Source organism: Aotus nancymaae, unplaced genomic scaffold, assembly GCF_030222135.1.
Source record: "Aotus nancymaae isolate 86718 unplaced genomic scaffold, 86718_ANA_hifiasm-v0.15.2.pri h1tg000020l, whole genome shotgun sequence".
Lineage (NCBI taxonomy): Eukaryota > Metazoa > Chordata > Mammalia > Primates > Aotidae > Aotus > Aotus nancymaae.
The window spans coordinates 44,910,294-44,931,176 of NW_026988432.1; the positions used below are offsets into that span (position 1 = coordinate 44,910,294).

Genomic DNA, 20,883 nt, shown 5'->3' on the forward strand with positions numbered 1-20,883 from the left:
AATCAATGAGAAATTACTTTTAGAAAAATGCTATGCTAAATATGAAATTCGGTAATTTTTTTCAATCTCATTTCTCAGTAAGTTTATAATCTAGTAAGATCTATGACCACAGCTTTTTTTGGCCTTTTCTATCTAATTCCCAATCTACCTTCCTTCTTTTCAAAACAGCACCCATCAAGAAAATTCAAACAAGAATTTCAGAGTAGAAACTTGGCTTCCAAAGAAGAGATATGTCACTTTTACTCTACCTGTTTTGCACAGCATCTGCAGCTACCAGAAAACTTCCTCATGATATTTTCAAGGTCTAAAGCCCGTTCGGGACATGCTCTCTCTCTTCTAGTCACATTTCCACGACACAGGGGACAATGTGCTCCGCTTTCCCTCATTGCAGTCAGGAAACATTTTCTACAGAAACTAAACCAAACATTATGACACATTAATTACAGAAAAATATTACTCTTTTCATCGCTATAATTAAATACAAACAAGTGATTATGGATATGCATTCATGTTAAATAAGTTAGGCTACTCATATGCACATAAATCTTACAAGTTTAAGAACTGTATATGTATTTATCAGAGAATAAGACTGATAGGTGGACTAGATGGGAATATTTTAAAAATTACACTCAAGTCTACTTTACAACTTCTTAACACAGTATATGATGAATAAATACTAATACTACATATTAATAATATTACTAGAGGAAGCAAGGTACAAAGGAAGAACTGGATCCTGGCTATGCCATTTAGTAGCTGTGTGATCTTAGGCAACACATTAACCCATAATGGATCTCCATTTCCTTCCCTTACAAAATAAAAGGATGAATGACAAGCTTTTGTCTCAAACTGATGTATATCAACATATTGTTCCACAAGACATAAACAGGTCTACTACAAAAGAGCACACAAACTGATCTGGGAAGTTCTAGGATAAATAGATTTTACCCAAAGTTAGGTGTTTCTCAAAGTTAGCTGCATGTTCATAGGTGTTACTCAAAGTTACTTGGTCAGGAAATAGGAAAATTTTCCAAACAGTGTGCAATGGAACGTAATTTGAGAAATATTTAATACTTCCAGCTTTAAACATTTATAACCAACTTTCTAATGAGAATCAAACTAAAATCTTTTTATCTTCTCTAGCCCCACCAAATACCTTATTTGATCATTTTGCTTTCAAGAGAACCAGTTAAACTACAGATGTATATATCTGGGATCTAAAATACGTATACATTTAATCCACTCTCCTGTAAATACATACGAGTATTCCTCATCTATACTAACAAAAGTTGAGAGGTTATGGTGCAGTAAGAGATCACAGAACCTGAATTTCCTAACTATGTAGCACTGTTAAACAAGTCAGTTTTCCTCCTCTAAAATGTTTCCTCCTTCATGAAATAATAAAAGTATCTACAATTGATTGGGCTGTTCAGAGGATTAAAATAGGTAACACATATACAATGTTTAGCCAGGTGTGGTGGCTCATGCCTGTAATCCCAGCACTTTGGGAGGCCGAGGCAGGTGGATCACAAAGTCAGGAGATCAACACCATCCTGGCCAACATGGTGAAACCCCTCTCTACTAAAAATACAAAAATTAGCTGGGCATGGTGGCATGTGCCTGTAGTCCCTACTTGGGAGGCTGAGGCAGGAGAATCGCTTGAACCTGTTAGGCGGAGGTTGCAGTGAGCCGAGATCGCGCCACTGCACTCCAGCCTGGCAACAGAGTAAGACTCTGTCTCAAAAAACAAAAATGTTTAACACAGTATTTGTGATTGTCAGGAAAGTTCTAAAAAAATAGTAGCTAGTATCATTAAAGCAGCACTAGAAGTCATTACCAATTAAAACCATTAACTAAAACATAAGTCAGGGTGCAGTGGCTCATGCCTATAATTCCAGTGCTTTGGGAGATCAAGGCAGGAGAATGGTTTGAGGCAAGGAGTTAAAAACCAGCCTGGGCAACATAGCAAGACCCTGTCTCTACAAAAAATAAAAACTAAAAAATTAGCTGGGTGGGGTAGCATGTACGTGCAGTCCCAGCTACTCAGGAGGCTAAGGCAAAGGATCACTTGAGCCCAGGAGGTTGAAGCTGTAGTGAGCTATGAAGGTGCCACTGCATTCTAGCCTGGGTGACAGAGCAATACCATCTTTCAAAAAACAATGATAATTAAAAATATTTACCATAACCAGAAACCAAAATAAAGCAAAGTAAACGAGACACCAGTTTTGACTTGTCAAACTAAAAACTAGTTTTATGTATTTGTTTTTTACTTTTTTGAGACAGAGCCTTGCTCTGTCCCACAGGCTAGAGTGTACTGGTGCCATCTTGGCTCACTGCAACCTCTGCCTCCAGGGCTCAAGTAATTTTCCTGCCTCAGCCTCCCCGGTAGGTGGGACTATAGGCACGTACCACTGCAATGGCTAATTTTTTGTACTTTTTGTAGAGATGGGATTTCGCCAGTTGCCCAGGCTAGTCTTGGAACTCCTGAGCTCAAGTGATTCAGCCATCTCGGCCTCCCAAAGTGTTGGGATTACAGACATGAGCCATGGTGCCCAGCAAAACTAGTTTTAAAAATACTAAAAATAACCAAAGCTGGGGACAGCAGCATATACCTGTAGTCTTAGCCACTTAGGAGGCTGAGGTGAGAGGCTCCCTTGAGCCAAAACATTCAAGGCCAGCCTGGGTGACACAGCATGACCCTGTCTCTAAAAAAAATAGTAATAATAAAATAATGGGTCGGGCGCAGTGGCTCACACCCATAATCCCAGCACTTTGGGAGGCCAAGGCGAGCAGATCACTTGAGGTCAGGAGTTCGGGACCAGCCTGACCAACATGGAGAAACACCATCTCTACTAATAATATGAAAACTAGCTGGGCATGGTGGCACATACCTATAATCCCAGCTACTTGGGAGGCTAAGGCAAGAAAATCGCTTGAACCGGGGAGACAGAGGTTGCGGTGAGCCAAGATCATGCCATTACACTCCAGCCTGGGCAACAAGAGCGAAACTCCATCTCAAAAGAAATAAAAAAATAAAAAATAATAAAACAATGGCCAGGTGCAGTGGCTCACACCTGTAATCCTGCAGTTTGAGAAGCTGAGCGGGGCAAATGGCTTGAGCTCACAAGACCAGCCTGGGCAACATGGCAAAACCCTGTCTCTACTAGGCTGGCATGGTAGCGCATGCCCGTAGTCCCAGCTACTTGGGAGGTTGAGGTGGAAGGATCACTTGAACCTAAGAGGCGGAGGTTGCAGTGAGCCGAAATCGTGCCATTGCACTTCAACCTGAGCCAGAGTGAGACCCTGTTACAAAAAAAAAAGACAAAACTGGTCAGGTGCAGTGGCTCACGCCTGTAATCCCAGCACTTTGGGAGGCTGAGGCGGGCGGATCATGAGGTCAAGAGATTAAAATATAAAAAGTAGCTGGGCATGGGTGGCTCACGTCTGTAGTCCCAGCTATTCGGGAAGCTGAGGCAGGAGAACTGCTTGAACCCGGGAGGCGGAGGTTGCAGTAAGCCGAGATCGCGCTACTGCACTCCAGCCTGGCACCTGGCAACAGAGTGAGACTCTGTCTCAAAAAAAGACAAAAATGAAAAAAGTGGGAAGTACCAAGAGTTAGGGAGGATATGAACCAACCTAAACTCACACTGGATGCTATGGGAGTGTAAACTTTTACAACCATTAGGGAAACTGGGTGGCAGTATCCATTAGAGCCCATAAATTCCACTCTGAAGTATATACCCATCAAACCTATATATATAAAACCAGGGGCAGTGGTTTATGCCTGTAATCCCAGCACTTTCAGAGGCCAAGGTGGGAAGATTACTTGAGACCAGGAGTTTGAGGCCAGCCTGAACAACATAGTGAGAATCTGCTCCTATAAAAAATTAAAAATAAAAATTAAATTTAAAAATTAGCTGGACATGGTGGTGCATGCCTGTAGTCCTAGCTACTTGGAAGACTAAGGCAGGAGGATTGCTTGAGCCCAGTGGGTCAAGGCTGCAGTGAGCTATGATCATTCCATTGCACTCCAGCCTGAGCAAGAGTGAGACTCTGCATCTATTTAAAAAAAAAATTAAAAACTACATACATTATCAGAAAAAAAATTGCTAGAAAGTTCATAGCCATACTGTTTATAACAGCTCCAAACTGAAAACTATACATAGGTCCACCAACAGAAGAATGCATAATTAATTATGGTATATTCACAAAATGAAAACTACAATATGATGTATTGAGAATGAAAATGCTACAGCTACAAGCAACAATATGAACATAATGATATAATGTTGAGCTAAACAAGCCAGATTTTACAAACTTCATAATATTTCTATAGTGTACAAAAAGCAGTTAAACTATGTTAAAAGTCAGGATAAAGGTACCCTGAAGGAGGTGGGATATGTTCCCTTGGAGAAGGGAATATTAGGGGAGTTCCTGGGATGCTCATGTTCTGCTGCTTGACATAGGTGCTAAATGGTTCTTTGATATGTGTGTACTCAATTTGGGAAAATTCACTGAGCTATACATTTCTGATAGGAACACGTCTCTATATGCATTTTATACTTAAATTTTCAAAAACAATGGCCAGGCATGGTGGTTCACACCTGTAATCCTAGCACTTTAGGAGGCCGAGACAGGTGGATCACCTGGGATCAGGAGTTTGAGACCAGCCTGGCCAACACGGCAAAACCCCATTTATACTAAAAATACAAAAATTAGCCAGGCGTGGTAGCAGGCGCCTGTAATCCCAGCTACTCAGGAGGCTGGGGCAGGAGAATCAATTGAACCTGGGAGGCGGAGGCTGCAGTGAACTGTAATCACGCCACTACCCTCCAGCCAAAAACAAAACAAAACAAAACAAAATTAGGAGTACCCTTTAAACAAGGGTAGTTATATTAAAACTTAATTTAATATAACTTAATTTAAAAGATAATCTTAAAGATTATCTTCTAACTGGACTTAAAAAACCTGCTAAAATTTTAAAAAGAATTACTAGAAAAAAAGGAAAGTGGGCCAGGTGCAGTGGCTCATGCCTGTAATCCCTAACACTTTGGGAGGCCGAGGCGACACACTGCCTGAGCTCAGGAGTTCGAAACCAGCCTGGGCAACATGGTGAAACCCCATCTCTACTAAAACAAAAAAATTAGCCGGGTGTGGCAGTGTGCACCTATAGTCGCAGCTACTTGGGAGGCTGAAGCAGGAGAATTGCTTGAACCTGGGAGGTGGAGGTTGTAGTGAGCTGAGGTCGAGCCACTGCACTCCAGCCTGGGTGACAAAGCGAGACTCCATCTCCAAAAAAAAAGAAGAACAAAAGGAAAGTGAATTAAACCAGAGACAGTTAACACACTGAGAGCCCTAATCCAGTGGCCCAATCAACCACAGGAGACAGAAAGAGAAAATTATTTTTAAAGAAACAAAAAAAGAAAATGAGAGTGTGAGGGGAATTTCCAGAACTAAAAAATATGTCTGCAGAAGAGAGACAAGTGAATGATCTGTATAATAAATTTAAGAGTCACAACCAGATAGATCACTGGAAAATTTCAAATAATGATTTTCAACTTCTAATATCTTCCAGAGAGGAAGTAAAAATAGATCACCTACTAAGGAAAGAGAATCAGATTAGCATCAAACTCATGAGCAATAACAAATGACAAAACAATTGAATGATGTGTTCAAAGTTCTGAAGAGAAATGATTTGTAACCTAGAACTGCATCTTCTGGATACTAAATCAATTGTTTTATATACTTAAGGCATTTCTGATATAATGTTAAATATGAAACACTGAAAAACTTCACATTCTGCATACCTGCACACTAAAACTTACAGGGCATATGGAAAAAAATGGTTAGAATAGACCACCTGTGCAACCTTGTCAGACTACTAACAAAACCCAAACAATCCTAATAAAAATATGAACAAATCTGAAAAGGTATGTTAAGTTCCTAATAAGCACTTCACCCTAAATTTTTTTTAAAAGAGGGGGATAAGTGGTTGAAGCTGGTAAATTATGGAAATAAATTTAAAATGTACAAAGGAAAGGAGAAAGATGCAATAGGTATTCCAAGAGAGAACTCATAGCCAAACTGAACTAAGAAGAATGAAGGCTGGGTACTTTGTGTCATAATTCTGTGGTTTGCTATATTCAGCTGTGTTTTAGTGTACTTTGCTTCAGCTGCCATTTGTTGATAGACCAAAACAATGTTCAAGGGGAAAAAATCATATATAAACTTATCTGTTCTGATATAATCTGTTGTAGCAACTAGAACAGACTACATCACTGTTCAGTCCATCATTAACCTTGCTTGTGGTCTTCTGATAAGGAAATTTAACTTTTAGTGCCACCTTTCCCTAAAATTATGGTTTGTACTTTTGCAGTCTTAAGAAGTCCCCACTTCAAGATCAGAGATATTCCCCATTTCCTTCTGAAGTTTAAGCTTTGCTCATTACATTTAAGTTCTTAATCCACCTGGAAATATTTTCATGTATAGTACACAGCAGAGAATCTACATGTAAGACTATTGCCCAAATATTGCTATCTTACTAAGCAAAGCCACCTTTTCCTCATTGATTTGCAGTGTCACATCTATCAAAGAAAAAAATTCCAAAATAGGTCTGGAACTATTTCTGGACTTTGTAGCATGTTCTAGTCAATTATCTACTGCTGAATGAATACCATACAATTTGGCTGGACGTGGTGGCTCATGCCTGTAACCCCCGAACTTTGGGAGGCTGAGGTGGGCAGATCAACTGAGGTCAGGAGTTCAAGACCAGCATGGCCAACATGGTGAAACCTGTCTCTACTAAAAATACAAAATTTGGCTGGGCAAGGTGGCAGGTGCCTGTAATCCCAGCTACTCAGGAGGCTGAGGCAGGTGAATCACTTGAGCCTAGGAGGCAGAAGTTGCAGTGAGCCAAGATGGCACTACTGCATTCCAGTATGGGGAAAAGAGGAAGACTGCCTCAAAAAAAAAAAAAAAAAAAAAAAAAAAGCATATGATTTTCTTGTTTTTATTTTGTATTTTTATATTTTTAATTCAATAATATTTTCACAGGAAAAACAAAGAAGTCAACCATACTATTTTAATTACTATAGTTTCATAATACATCATTGTATCTGATAGGGTATCTCTATGTTCTTCTTTTTCAAATATTTTCTCAGTTATTCATGGTCACTAACTCTATTAGAATTTTTTAATCCATTTTTTAATCCATTTTTCAAGTTATACCAAAAAATCATGTTGGGACTTCACCAGAACTATATGTTTAGAATTGTCTGGAGAGAACTGACACCTTAAATTTATGAAATCTTTCTAACCATAAATGTCATGTTCTTTTATGCTTTCAATAAAGTTTTGTAATTTCTTCTAAGAAGCTGTATATATTTTAATTGTTTAGTCCAAGGAACTTTATAATTTTGTTGCTATTGTAAGTGGGTTTTTTCTTCTATTAATTTTTTTATCTAATTATTGTTGGTATACTGATATGTTGTTGATTTTTGTCTGTTCTGGCATCAAACCTCTCTGTACTCTTATTCCAATAGTTTGGCAATCATTTCTCTTGGTTTTCTTTTTTTGTTTTTTTTTTTTGAGACGGGGTTTACTCTTGTTACCCAGGCTGGAGTGCAATGGCGCAATCTTGGCTCACCGCAACCTCCGCCTCCTGGGTTCAGGCAATTCTCCTGCCTCAGCCTCCTGAGTAGCTGGGATTTACAGGCACGCGCCACCATGCCCAGCTAATTTTTTGTATTTTTACTAGAGATGGGGTTTCACCACGTTGACCAGGATGGTCTCAATCTCTTGACCTCGTGATCCACCCTCCTCGGCCTCCCAAAGTGCTGGGATTACAGGCGTGAGCCACCGCACCCAGCTTCTCTTGGTTTTTTCTGGAGGGGACAGAGTTTCACTCTGGTTGCCCAGGCTGGAGTGCAATGGTGCAATCTTGGCTCACTGTAACCTCTGCCTCCCAGGTTCAAGCGATTCTCCTGCCTCAGCCTCCCGAGTAGCTGGGATTACAGGCACGTGCCACCATACCCAGCTAATTTTTTGGTATTTTTAGTAGAGATGGGGTTTCACCATGTTGGTCAGGCTGGTCTTGAACTCCTGACTTCGGGCCCGTCCTGGCTTCCCAAGGTGCTGGGAATACAGGCATGAGCCACCTCGCCTGGCTTCTCGTTTTTAATCAACAAATTATGACAATTTTATCTCTTCCTTTTTCATCTTTGTGTATCTTATTTCTTCTTTTCTTACTGAATTGTCTAAAACCTGATACACAATGTTAAATGTCAGAGGTGATGCAGACATCTTTGACTAGTTCCTAACTAGAAAAGCACCTACAGTTTACAACTAGGTATATTTGCTATAGACTCTAGGGAGGCCGTCCTTAATGAGGATTTTTTAAAAAACTGTTTAGGCCAGACCAGGTGGCTCATGCCTGTAATCTCAGCACTTTGAGAGGCCGAGGTGGGGGAATCACTTGATCTCAGGAGTTGGAGACCACCCTGGCCAACGTGGTGAAACCCTGTCTCTACACAAAAATCAAAAGTTAGCCAGGCATGGTGGCATATGCCTGTAATCCCAACTATTTGGGAGGCTAAGACACAAGAATCGTTTGAACCCAGGAGGCAGAGGATGCAGTGAGCCAGGATCAGGCCACTGCACTCCAGCATGGGCAACAGAACTAGACTGTCTCAAAAAATATATACAGTTTTTTAGCCTATTCCTAATTTACTATAAAGTTTCAAAAAGCTCAACATGTATTCTTGTCTAAAAATAATTTTTAATGATCAAAATGGATAATAAAAATATTTTATTAAGTGGAAAATTGCTGTTTATTGATTGTGTTCCTCAAAGGACATCCTCTTTTTTTTCTGATTAAACATAAAAATGTTTAATCAAATTCTGAATGAAGCCAGATGCAGTGGCTCACACCTGTAATCTCAACACTTTGGGAGGCTGAGGGAGGAGGATCACTTGAGCCTAGGGGTTCAAGATCAGCCTGGACAACATAGTAAGATTTCCTCATCTCTCCAAAAAGTTTTAAAAATTAGTGAGTTGTGGCAGTATGCACCTATAGTCTTGGCTACTCGAGAGACCAAGGCAGTAGGATTCCTTAACTCCAGGAGTTCAAAGCTATAGTTCACTGTGATCACACTACTGTACTCCAGAGTTTGGGCAACAGAGTTAAAATATGTCTCTAGTCAAAAAATGAAAACTAAATGCTGAATGAATTTTTACTAAAAAGGAGAGACAAAGCCAACAATTTCTATTCAGCATTTACTTTCAAAAATATTGACACACAACAAATGAAATGGTCTGGACTACCCCCCTCCAAAAATATATATATATGTATGCAAATATATATGTATTTATATATGCAATGGCCATTTTATACACACAACACACACACACACACACACACACACACACACACACACACACATATAATGGCCATAAAAACAAAGCAAATATTTAAAGGCATAAAAATATAGAAAAGCAAAAAATCACTTTAGATGACAAAACTATATTTTGTTAGAAAATTCCAAATTGGCCAGGTGCAGCAGCTCATACCTGTAATCCCAGCACTTTGGGAGGCCAAGGCAGGCAGATCACCTGAAGTCAGGAATTTGAGACCAGCCTGACCAACATGGTGAAACCCCATCTCTACTAAAAATAAAAATTAGCAGCTGGCGTGGTGGCTCACGCCTGTAATCCCAACACTTTGGGAGGCCAGGCGGGTGGATCACAAGGTCAAGAGATCGAGACCATCCTGGTCAACATGGTGAAACCCCGTCTCTACTAAAAATACAAAATATCAGCTGAGCATGGTGGCGCGTGCCTGTAATCCCAACTCAGGAGGCTGAGGCAGGAGAATTGCCTGAACCCAGGAGGCGGAGGTTGCGGTGAGCTGAGATCACGCCATTGCACTCCAGCCTGGGTAACAAGAGCGAAACTCTGTCTCAAAAAAAAATAAAAAAATAAAAACAAAAATTAGCTGGGCATGGTGGTGCCCACCTGTAATCCCAGCTACTCGGGAGGCTGAGGCAAGAGAATCGCTTAAACCTGGGAGACGCAGGCTTCCGTGAGCCGAGATAGCACCATTGCACTCCAGCCTGGGTGATGGAACAAGACTCTTTCTCGGCTGGGCGCGGTGGCTCATGCCTGTAATCCCAGCACTTTGGGAGGCCAAGGCGGGTGGATCACGAGGTCAGGAGTTCAAACCAGCCTGCCAAGATGTTGAAACCCCGTCTCTACTAAAAATACAAAAATTAGCTGGGTGCAGTGGCACGCGCCTGTAATCCCAGCTACTCAGGAGCTGGAGGCAAGAGAATCGCTTGAACCTGGGAGGTGGAGGTTGCAGTGAGCCGAGATCGCACCATTGCAGTCCAGCCCGGTGATCTCAAAAAAAAGAAAATCCCAAATTAACCTCCAAAATTACATGTTGATAAATCAGGTGACAAACTGTACAATACAAACTCTTCAAATATTAATTGCATTACTACAGACTAGTGATATTATGAAAATATATTCATGGCTGAGCACAGTGGCTCACACCTGTAATCCCAGCACTTTGGGAGGCCAAGGCAGGCAGATCACAAGGCTAGGAGTTCAAGACCAGCCTAGCCAATATAGTGAAACTCTGTCTCTACTAAAAATATAAAAATTAGCCAGGCATGGTGGCATGCGCCTGTAGTTCCCAGCTACTTGGGAGGCTGAGACAGGAGAATCACTTGAACCTGGGAGGCAAAGGCTGCAGTGAGCCAAGATCAGGCCACTGCACTCCAGCCTGGGCAACAGAGTGAGATTCCATCTCAAAAAAAAAAAAATTCATTTAAGAAACTAAAAAAAGGCCGGGTGCAGTGGTTCACGCCTGTAATACCAGCACTTTGGGAGGTCAATGCAAGAGGATCACTTGAGGCCAGGAGTTTGACAACAGCTTGAGTAACATAGCGAGACCTCCTCTCTAACAAAAAAAGAAAAAAGAAAAAGAATCAGCCAGGCATGGTGGTACATGCCTCTAGTCCCAGCTACTCAGGAGGCTGAGGCAGGAGGATCACTTGAGACTGGGAGGCTGAGGCTGCAGGAAGCTGTGATTATTTTTTTAAGCATTTTTTATATTATTTTATGCTTTTTTTTTTTTTTTAAATAAAGATGGGGTTTCACCATGATGGCCAGGCTGGTCTTGAACTCCTGACCTCAGATGATCCACCCACCTTGGCCTCCCAAATTGCTAGGATTACAGGCGTGAGCCACCATGCCTGGCCTATTTTATGCTATTTTTAAGCATTTTTATGCTATCTTAATACAGTTAATAATGGTGTCTAGAAATCACATTAAAATGTTTTTATTTAGTTGCTAGCAACTAAATAAATGCCCCTATACACCAGCCTAGGCGACAGAGTTAGATCCTGTCTCAAAACAAACAAGCAAAAATGTAATATGGAAAAATGTATGCAGCCTTGCTAGCAACTAAATAAATGCCCCTGTACTCCAGCTTAGGCAACACAGTTAGATCCTGTCTCAAAACAAACAAGCAAAAATGTAATATGGAAAATACATGCAGCCTTGCTAGCAACCAAATAAATATATTTTAATGTGATTTCTAGACACCATTATGAACTGTATTAAAATAGCATTAAAATGCTTAAAAAAACAAAACTGGCAAAAATGATGGATTACAAATATACTTTTATAGTACTAATGGTGGATGCTGCCTTTATAAAGTTTGCAGTCTAGCCAATGAAACTGACATTGGTCAAATCGTCTGATTCCAAATAAGTTATGATTACAAACTGTGATAGGAGGTACAAAGAATGGCTGGGTGCAGTGGCTCACGCCTGTAATCCCAGCACTTTGGGAGTCAGAGGTGGGTGGATCATTTGAGGTCAGAAGTTCTAGATCAGCCTGACCAACATAGTGAAACACCATCTCTACTAAAAATACAAAAAAATTAGCCAGGTGTGGTGGCACATGCCTGCAGTTCCAGCTACTCGGGAGGCTGAGGCAGGAGAATCTCTTGAACTGGTGGGGTGGAGGTTGCAGTGAGCCAAAATTGCACCACTGCACTCCAGCCTGGCAACAGAGCAAGACTGTGTCTCAAAAAAATAAAATAAAATAAAATAGAGGTACAAAGAAAGTTATTCAGGTCTTTTATCTCCAATTTTACTGTTCCTTCCTCTGTACCACGAAGCATGTTTCTTTAGACATAAAACTGCTTATTCTTGTCTCACTTTGGGCTGGAATGGATGAATTTGCTAGAACTTATTTCAAAACAAAGCAGAAATGAAAAGGAAAAAAGGTACGAATCAAGAATTACTAAAACTAATTTTCATGTTTCTGAAAAGGCCCGTATCTTCAGGATAGGGCATTACCCTTTAACAACCAAAAAGGTTTGCTTCACATTTCTCTCAACTTTAAACTAATAGACGCCAGGTGAATTTCAGTTACACATTCTCTCAACAAAAGGCTCATCAACAAATATTGAGAGAGGAAAAACAATATTCCCATTCATCATGCTCCCAATTTCGGTATAAATTAAATAATTTAAAATCTGTCACTTAGTCTATGTGTCTTCCTAGTCTATAATTGAGATCATTCCCCAAAATAACTTCAAAAAAAAAAAAAAAAAACAGAGGTTTTAAACTAGTCTTCAAGATTTAAAATTAAGTCAATCTTTTGTTATATAATTAAATTGCACAGACTTTAGGAAAGAAAATTATTTTAAAATATATACTTAGAGCATAACTACTCAAGTAACAAGATACCAATAAAGCTGTTAAAATTACAAAAAACTAGGTGCCGTGGCACTCACCTGTAGTCCCACCTACTCAGGAGGCCCAGGTAGGAGGACTGCTTGAGGCCAGGAGTTTGAGACCAGCCTGAGCAACATAGCAAGACCCCATAAAATTTAAACTATAAGAAACATGTTGTCGGGTGCAGTGGCTCACACCGGTAATCGTAGCACTTTGGGAGGCCAAGGCGGGTGGATCACTTGAGGTCAGGAGTTCAAAACCAGCCTGGCCAACATGGTGAAACCCTGTCTCTACTGAAAACACAAAAAATTAGAGGGGCATGGTGGTGCATGCCTGTAATCCCAGCTACTTAGGAGACTGAGGTAGGAGAATCACTTGAATCCGGGAAGCAGAGGTTGCAGTGAGCCAAGAACACGCCACTGCACTTCAGCCTGAGCAGCAGAGCAAGACTGTCTCAAAAAAAAAAAAAAAAACAACAAGTATATCTAGCCTGAGCAACAGAGCGAGACCCTGACTCTAAATTAACTAATTAGGCCGGGTGCAATGGCTCATGCCTCTAATACCAGCTCTTTGGGAGGCCAAGGTGGGCAGATCACCTGAGTTTAGGAGTTCCAGACCAGCCTGGCCAATATGGTGAAACCCCGTCTCTACTAAAAATAAAAAAATTAGCCTGGCATGGTGGTGTGTGCCTGCAGTCCAGCTACTCATGCCTGTAGTCCCAGCTACTCAGGAGGCCAAGGCAGAAGAATCGCTTAAATCGGGAGGTGGAGGTTGCAGTGAGCCAAGATCCTACCACTGCACTCCTGCCTGGGCAACAGAGCAAGACTCTGTCTCAAAAATAATTAATTTAAAATTTTTTAAAAATTAATTATTAAAAAAAGTAAATATGAATTAAAAACTCAGGAACTGGATAGTTCAAGTAGGACAAATAGGAAATTACACAGATTTGTGCTTAACAAGAAGTAGAAGCTCACTTTAAAAGATGCCTCCTTACAGAGAGGCCTAAAAGCAAAAACAGATTAGATTTCCATTTTTAGGAGTTTAGCAAAGAATCAAACTTGTTATTACATGTAATTTTTATTGCAAAAGTAGCTTACTTCTGCCATGTACAGGAATTATTTCCGGCCAAGTGCGGTTGCTCACGCCTGTAATCCCAGCACTTTGGGAGGCCAAGGCAGACAGATCACAAATTCAACACGTCTGACCAACATGGCGAAACCCCGTCTCTACTAAAAATACAAAAATTAGCCAGGCGTGGTGGCGCATGCCTGTAATCCCGGCTATTTAGGAGGCTGAGGCAGGAGAATTGCTTGAATCCAGGAGGCAGATGTTGCAGTGAGCTGAGATTGCACCACTGTACTCCAGCATGGGCAACAGAGCAAGACTCCATCTAATTAAAAAAAAAAAAAAAAAATAGGTTCTTTCCTTGACTGTTTAAAACAAGGAAGAACTGAGGTTTCCAAGAGCCTTTGAAGATTATAGAATAAAATACCAAAAGAGACAAACACCTTACTCTTATGCCAGTCTGTACTTTCTTCTGAAACCTTGCTTTGACTACCTGCTCAAGCTTCATATTAATTTGTGTTAACATGTTTTCCAAAATATTACATCTGTCAGGTATGGAGGCTCATGCCCCTAATCCCAGCACTTTGGGAGGCTGAGGTGGGAGGATGCCTTGCACCCAGGAGTCCAGGTTCGCCAACAAAGCAAGACCCGTCTCTACAAAAAAATTTTTAAATAGCCAGGCATAGTGGTGAGCACCTGTAGTCCCAGCTACTTGGGAGGTTGAAGTGGGAAGATCTCTTGAGCCTGGGAGATCAAGGTTGCAGTGATCTATGATCATGCCACTGTACTCCTTGCAACAGAGCAAGACCCTATTTCAAAAAAAAAAAAATTATATCTGACCACTCTAAAGCATCTAACAATGATGACTGTTTCCTTAACAGTCATTAGGATATGATTTGAATCCTCAGTTTCCACTCTCACTTTATTCCTGCTTTTCTTCCTATCCTTCTGTTCATTCCTGTCAGGCTGCAATTTTCTCCACTCAATATTTAAATAAGTATTCTCCAATACTTTGCTCTATCTAGGTGCTCTTCAATCTTTCAAATTATATATCTAACTCCATATCTATGTCAACAACCACAGCTTTAGCTCCATGTATTCCATCTACATATGGTATATACACTTAACTATTGAACACACAGTCATCAAATCTTACATGATGTCCTTAAAATGTCAGGAGTCTCCCTGCTACATTCCTACTATCATTTCCTTAGTTCAGGTTCTAATCATTTCACTCCCTGACACATCAATGAATGACCTCTTCACTAGTCTCATCACTACCAAGCTGAAAACCCTGATATGAAGGTAAACTTTCTAAAAATGAAATGTGAACATCCTGCTCCCCTGCCAAAAATTACTTACTAGGTCTTGTATTATTCATTAGGTTATCTAATGTTTAACAGGTTTTCAGGAAAACACTCAAATTAGCTCACACAGTTAAGTTCCTGCCAGTAACTCTAAGCTTCATCTCCTCTACACTCTTTGGCTCCAGCCAAACTTCAAAGGCCAGCTCACGTGCATCCTCTGTATCCTCCCTGACTCTGGCATGTCCCACAAACCCTGAATACGAACTCTGACCTAAGGCATTACTTCATCTAGGAAGTCATGCCTACCCTTTAGGCTAATTTAGAAACCTGCTCCAGATGCTCACATAAAATCTCTTCTATATCAATCACACTTATTTATAGGTCTCTCCAGTGGCCTATTAACAGTCTCCAGGGAAACAGTACTTAGTAGTCCCTGCACCAGACAAACAGAAAGCATTCAACAACTGCAGTTTCAGGGAATGAATGGGGATTAAATGGCAATTTATATTTAGTAATGTTATTCTAATGATAATGAACTTGCTCCTTTAACTAGGATAGTCAGTTGTCAAATCCTTTCCCGTCACTGAAATAGCAGTAAAAATTTTTCATTTTCTGGCCGGGCATGGTGGCTCACACCTGTAATCCAAGCACTTTGGAGGCCAAGGCAGGCGGATCACCTGAGGTCGGGAGTTCAAGACCAGCCTGACCAACATGGTGAAACCCCATCTTTATAAAAAAAAAAAAATTAAAAAAATTAAAAAAATTTTTTTTCATTTTCTAACTGATCCACAGTAACCCAAAGCCCTTATCACTTCAACTCTCTATTCATGAATCAAAAATTGATCTTGTAGCCAAATATAAATTTCCTTAAAGGCATAGGTCTGTCCTTTGTGAAGTAGCTACGGCAAATGACATACATAACTATGTTACTTAAAAAATAGGTCAGTTGCCATGCCTCATGCCTGTAATCCCAGCACTTTGGGAGGCCAAGGTGGGAGGAGGACTTGAGCCCGGGAGTTCAAGATCTACCTGGGCAACATGGTGAGACCCTCTCTCTATAAAAAAGAAAATAAAATTAGCCAGGCATGGTAGCATGCTCCTGTAGTCCCAGCACCTTGAGAGGCTGAGGCTCGAGGATTGCTTGAACGTGAGAGGTCAAGGCTGCAATGAACTGTGATCACACCACTGCACTCCACCCTGGACAACAGAGCAAGGCCATGTCTCAAAAAAAAAAAATAATTTAAAATTCTCTCCATTTCCCCACTAAACTCCTTCCAACTGATTGATTAAGATCCTGTTCCTTCACTACCACCTCTTCCAAATAAAACTTTTTCTCCCTCTGCCTATTCTTTAATTCATTGTTCAGGCAGAACTGTCTAAGCATGACAAGTTGATTTGAGAAAGGTCCTGAATTGAAAACAATCATCTCCAATATTTTCCAGATCTTGAGGTCAAACCAAATTATAGTCCTTGATCTAAAATGTCCCAAAAGGGAAGTGGACTAGAGCAATCTACATGGAATTTTGGAGAGTGCTAAAAAATTAGAATGAGGTCCATGAGGTCAATGACCCAAAGGATAATTAGAATGATTCTATCCAAAAAAGACCTGCTTTGCCGGGCGCGGTGGCTCACGCCTGTAATCCCAGCACTTTGGGAGGCTGAGGCGGGTGGATCACGAGGTCAAGAGATCGAGACCATCCTGGTCAACATGGTGAAACCCTGTCTCTACTAAAAATACAAAAAATTAGCTGGGCACGGTGGTGCGTGCCTGTAATCCCAGCTACTCAGGAGGCTGAGGCAGGAGAATTGCCTGAACCCAGGAGGCGGAGGTTGCGGTGAGCCGAGATCGCGCCATTGCACTCCAGCCTGGGTAACAAGAGCGAAACTCCGTCTCAAAAAAAAAAAAAAAAAAAAAAAAAGACCTGCTTTGTATATATACAGTTAGCAGCTATTACAACTTCCTCTCACCTTGCCCTCCTCCCTCCCTTTTATCTACCCACTGCCAACACAGCACTTAAATTTTTTTTAAATATTGGAAACGGACCAAGTTATGATAATAGTTATAGATTAAAAGTGTTGAAAGATTTATATATCGTACACTAGACATCTCCAGACCTTTTTTTTTATGTCAGATGGGTAATGTGCTGACCCTGTAACAAGGTTTGAGGGTGGCACATCTTACACATGCCTGTGAACGAACGAACACTCAATCATCACACTAATGAACTACAAAAGGATCCCTCAAAACATTTCTCTAAGAATCTGCTTTTGCTGCACAAAATAATGTCATTCATCTCCCTTAAAGAGTGAAAACATAACTGGCATAATTTCTATCATGAAAATCCACACCCTCTTAGCTCACACAACCAGCACAAAATAGGAATAAAGTAGTGTAGTTAAGATTGGGAGACAAAATGAGGAGAGTTGGTATCAAGAAAGCAACTAGAGTAAGGGCATTTGCAATTAAGAACCAAAAATTCAATCCATCCTTTACAAAATTATAGTCTCATCTCAAAAAACAAAAAGGGGAAGGAGAATGAAATACATTTAGGTTAGTCAATTCTTTTTGGTTGTTTGCAAGCACACTAACTTTCAAGCCTGAAAATAAAGATTTCTAGGCCCCACCTGCCTGAAAATTCTTTTGAAAGTTTGGAATGGACCTTGGGAATTGCTATGTTTACGTAAAAAGTTCCCTGGGGACTCTGATCATCAGTCAGGTCAGAAGGGCTATACACCTTTTTATGAAGGGCTCTTTTCCACCTTTACTGACACCCTAGCCGTCCATAGAATTTTATGCCTGTCAATCAAATGCACGAGTTATCTCAGCCAACCCCTTTGTGTTCTTCCCCCACCCTGGGTAGCATCTCATTTTCGGTCCACTCCTCGTAACAGAAGTCTTCCTTTCTCCTCTCCACCCCTGTAGTAGCCAAGTAATAAGCGGAAAGGTAAAACAAAGGGGAACGATCATTTGAATGCCGAAAATCCTGTCAGTTTCAACAGACAGGAGGAAAAAACTCATTCAAGATCCCTCTACCACACAGTGGACTGGAAACGGAACAAAACGCTCCCGAGGGTGTTCCGTGAAGCAGGGTTGGGGGGAAGTTACATACAGAAGAGCTCTTGGACCGAGGGGACGGACCAAGGTTCTGAAAGAGGAAACTCGAAAGCAGGGCAAGTCGAGGCGCGGGGCGAGCGGGCCCACGCGGGCACCGCGGGCCGCTTATGACACTCGACACCCCAGCCTTCACCCGGGTTGCTAAGAAACAAAAAGGCTCCACGTTCCCTGCAATTCCTCCCGGGCCCGGCGGAGACGACAGGGGCCTCTGGGGCCTGAGGAAGCCGCAGGGAACGAACGGCCTGGCCACTGCCCCGGGGTCGCGAAAGCCAGACAGAGCGGGAGCTCGGGCTGAGGAACCCGGCGATGGGAGCGGGCCCCGAGGCTCGGGAGGAGGGCGGCCCGGGGCTCTGAGGGGCGGGGAACGGGACTTCGGGGGCCAGTGACGCTCGGGCAGGCCGCGGCGGCCTCAGTGCCCGCCAGGCGGCAGCCGGGGGTCCCGGGCCAGAGGTCGGGCCTAAACGACCACCCGGCACTGCAAGGGGGAAGGGGCGTCTACTTACACGTGCTGACAGGCCGCAGTCCGCACGGGCGTTTTGAGCACCTCCTGACAGACTGGGCAGTAGAAATCATCTTCGGTGTAGGAAGTGGCCGCGGAGAGCTCTTCGGCCATGGCGGGAGGGTCGGGGAACAAGGCGATGGCGACGGCTGCAGCGGCCGAGGTGACGGTGGCGGCCCGGGGCCCGACTCCTAGAGCGAATCCGGAGGGGGGAGGGGATCGCGTCAGGATGCGACCCGCGCCAGGAAGGGGGCGGGGCCCTGGGCAGGGCGCGGCGAACGCAGAGACGCGACTGCCGCCCGCGCAGAGCCAGAGGCGGCCTCTCTCAGGCTCCTCCCACAGGGGGTGGATGGGGCGGTGCTTGGCGGGAGGCCGGGCTCCAAGTGTGCCGGGAGCCCGCCCCGCTCGCCCCTCACCCTGTCCACAGGCCGCGGCCTCACGCCCTTACCGGGCTCCGGGCGCCTGCTGACGCTCCGCCCTCAGCCCTAGTCTCCGCCCGCGGCCTACCTTTTCACTGCTTTTCCGTCACTTCTCACCCAGACCCCGAGCCCCGAGCCCCCAGCCCCCAGCCCCCAGCCCCGAGCCCGCGTAAGCGGCTTCCTCCCCGCCCCTTTCTCCTCCCCGGCCGCTCCCCGCCCCGCCCCTTTCTCCTCCCCCGCCGCTCCCCGCCCGGCTTCCTGGCATCCCCGCCCCTCCACGCCTCAGCTCTGGAGACCTTACCCTAGGAGCCCCCGAGCGGCGCTGTGGACCGAGCTGCTTTACCTTCGCGTGTTAGTAGAGATGCGGCCTTGCCGTTTCCTCGGGCTTACTGTCCGACTGCTGCTATCTTCGCAGCCGAGGCCCCGGGGCAAAATGGAGAGCGGCGTGCGCTGTGCTCATCGGCCCCTACCGGGCTCATGGTGCACCGAGATCCCACCGCCCCCGCCAGCAGCTCTCCTGTGGCATCGCGCTGCCTGCAGCCTACCCGGCCGTCACCGAACGCGGGAGCACCGGGGCAGACGGGGCGGGGTGGGGAGCGCGGCCTCCCTAGCAACCAGCGTGTGGCGTCTTCCGCGGATTGTGACATAAGCAGCTGGGCGCCCGCAGTGATACCTGCGTCTCCCCTCCCCGCCTCCCTAGGCCTGGGACCCCAGTCACTTCTCTTGCCAAATACATTGGGATTTTTCAGGAAGTTTTCCTCGATATCAAGATTTAGCCTTTTTTTTTTTTTTTTTTTTTTTTTTGAGACGGAGTTTCGCTCGTTACCCAGGCTGGAGTGCAATGGCGCGATCTCGGCTCACCGCAACCTCCGCCTCCTGAGTTCAAGCAATTCTCCTACCTCAGCCTCCCAAGTAGCTGGGACTACAGGCGCGCGCCACCATGCCCAGCTAATTTTTGTATTTTTAGTAGAGACGGGGTTTCACCTTGTTGACCAAGATGGTCTCGATCTCTTGACCTCGTGATCCATCCGCCTCGGCCTCCCAAAGTGCTCGGATTATAGGCGTGAGCCACTGCGCCCGGCGTAAGATTTTGTCTTTACTATTTGCCCTGCCAGAATGTCTTGATCTTGTCAAGATGTGGTATAAACAAATATTTGTTAGGGGAATTGAATCCTTTGGGGGCAGGATTAAAGTTTCCTTGAGAGGTTGTCCACTTTCTTCTTCAGCACAGCGTGACTGATGTTTAAATGCAGTCGCAGATGCAGTCTTCTACCCACACCTCTGGGTGATTTTTTTTCTTTTTTTTAGCTTTGAAGAGAAATGTATGGACGTGGATTTTCACCAAGGTTACTCACTAATTGAATTGTTTTTAATTTTTATTTATTTATTTTGTTTTGAGACGGAATCTTGCTCTGTTGCCAGGCTGGAGTGCAGTGGCGCGATCTCCTCTCACTGCAACCTCCGCCTCCCGGGTTCAAGCCATTCTCCTCCCTCAGCTCCCGAGTAGCTGGGACCATAGGCGTGTGCCACCAGGACCCGCTAATATTTATATTTTTATATACACCTTTGAGAGGCCAAGGTGGGGGTGTCACTTGAGATCAGGAGTTTGAGACTAGCCTGGCCAACAGGATGAAACCCCGTCTCTACTAAAATAAAAGAATTAGCTGGACATGGTGATGCGCGCCAATAATCCCAGCTACTTGAGTCTGAGGCACAAGAATTGCTTGAA

The 20,883-nt window shown here is 43.4% G+C and overlaps 1 protein-coding gene and 1 pseudogene across 3 annotated transcripts in view; both read right to left on the reverse strand.

Annotated features, from left to right (window-relative positions):
* The window catches only part of RNF138 (ring finger protein 138), a 39,709-nt gene extending 20,841 nt beyond the window's left edge, over window positions 1-18,868 (reverse strand). The window contains exons 1-2 of one of the 3 annotated variants that reach the window (XM_064379309.1): window positions 18,740-18,868; window positions 249-414 (exon numbers count right to left, since the gene is read on the reverse strand). In XM_064379309.1, coding sequence (XP_064235379.1) covers window positions 249-414; window positions 18,740-18,849 — 276 coding nt within the window. In that variant the 5' untranslated portion in view covers window positions 18,850-18,868. Of the gene's footprint in view, window positions 1-248; window positions 415-2,891; window positions 3,024-18,739 lie in introns of those variants that run through there. The other 2 variants (XM_064379308.1, XM_064379310.1) reach the window with 2 other exon arrangements.
* On the reverse strand, window positions 17,248-17,359 carry LOC135276155 (small nucleolar RNA U13; annotated as a pseudogene).
* Window positions 18,869-20,883: the final 2,015 nt, after the last annotated feature.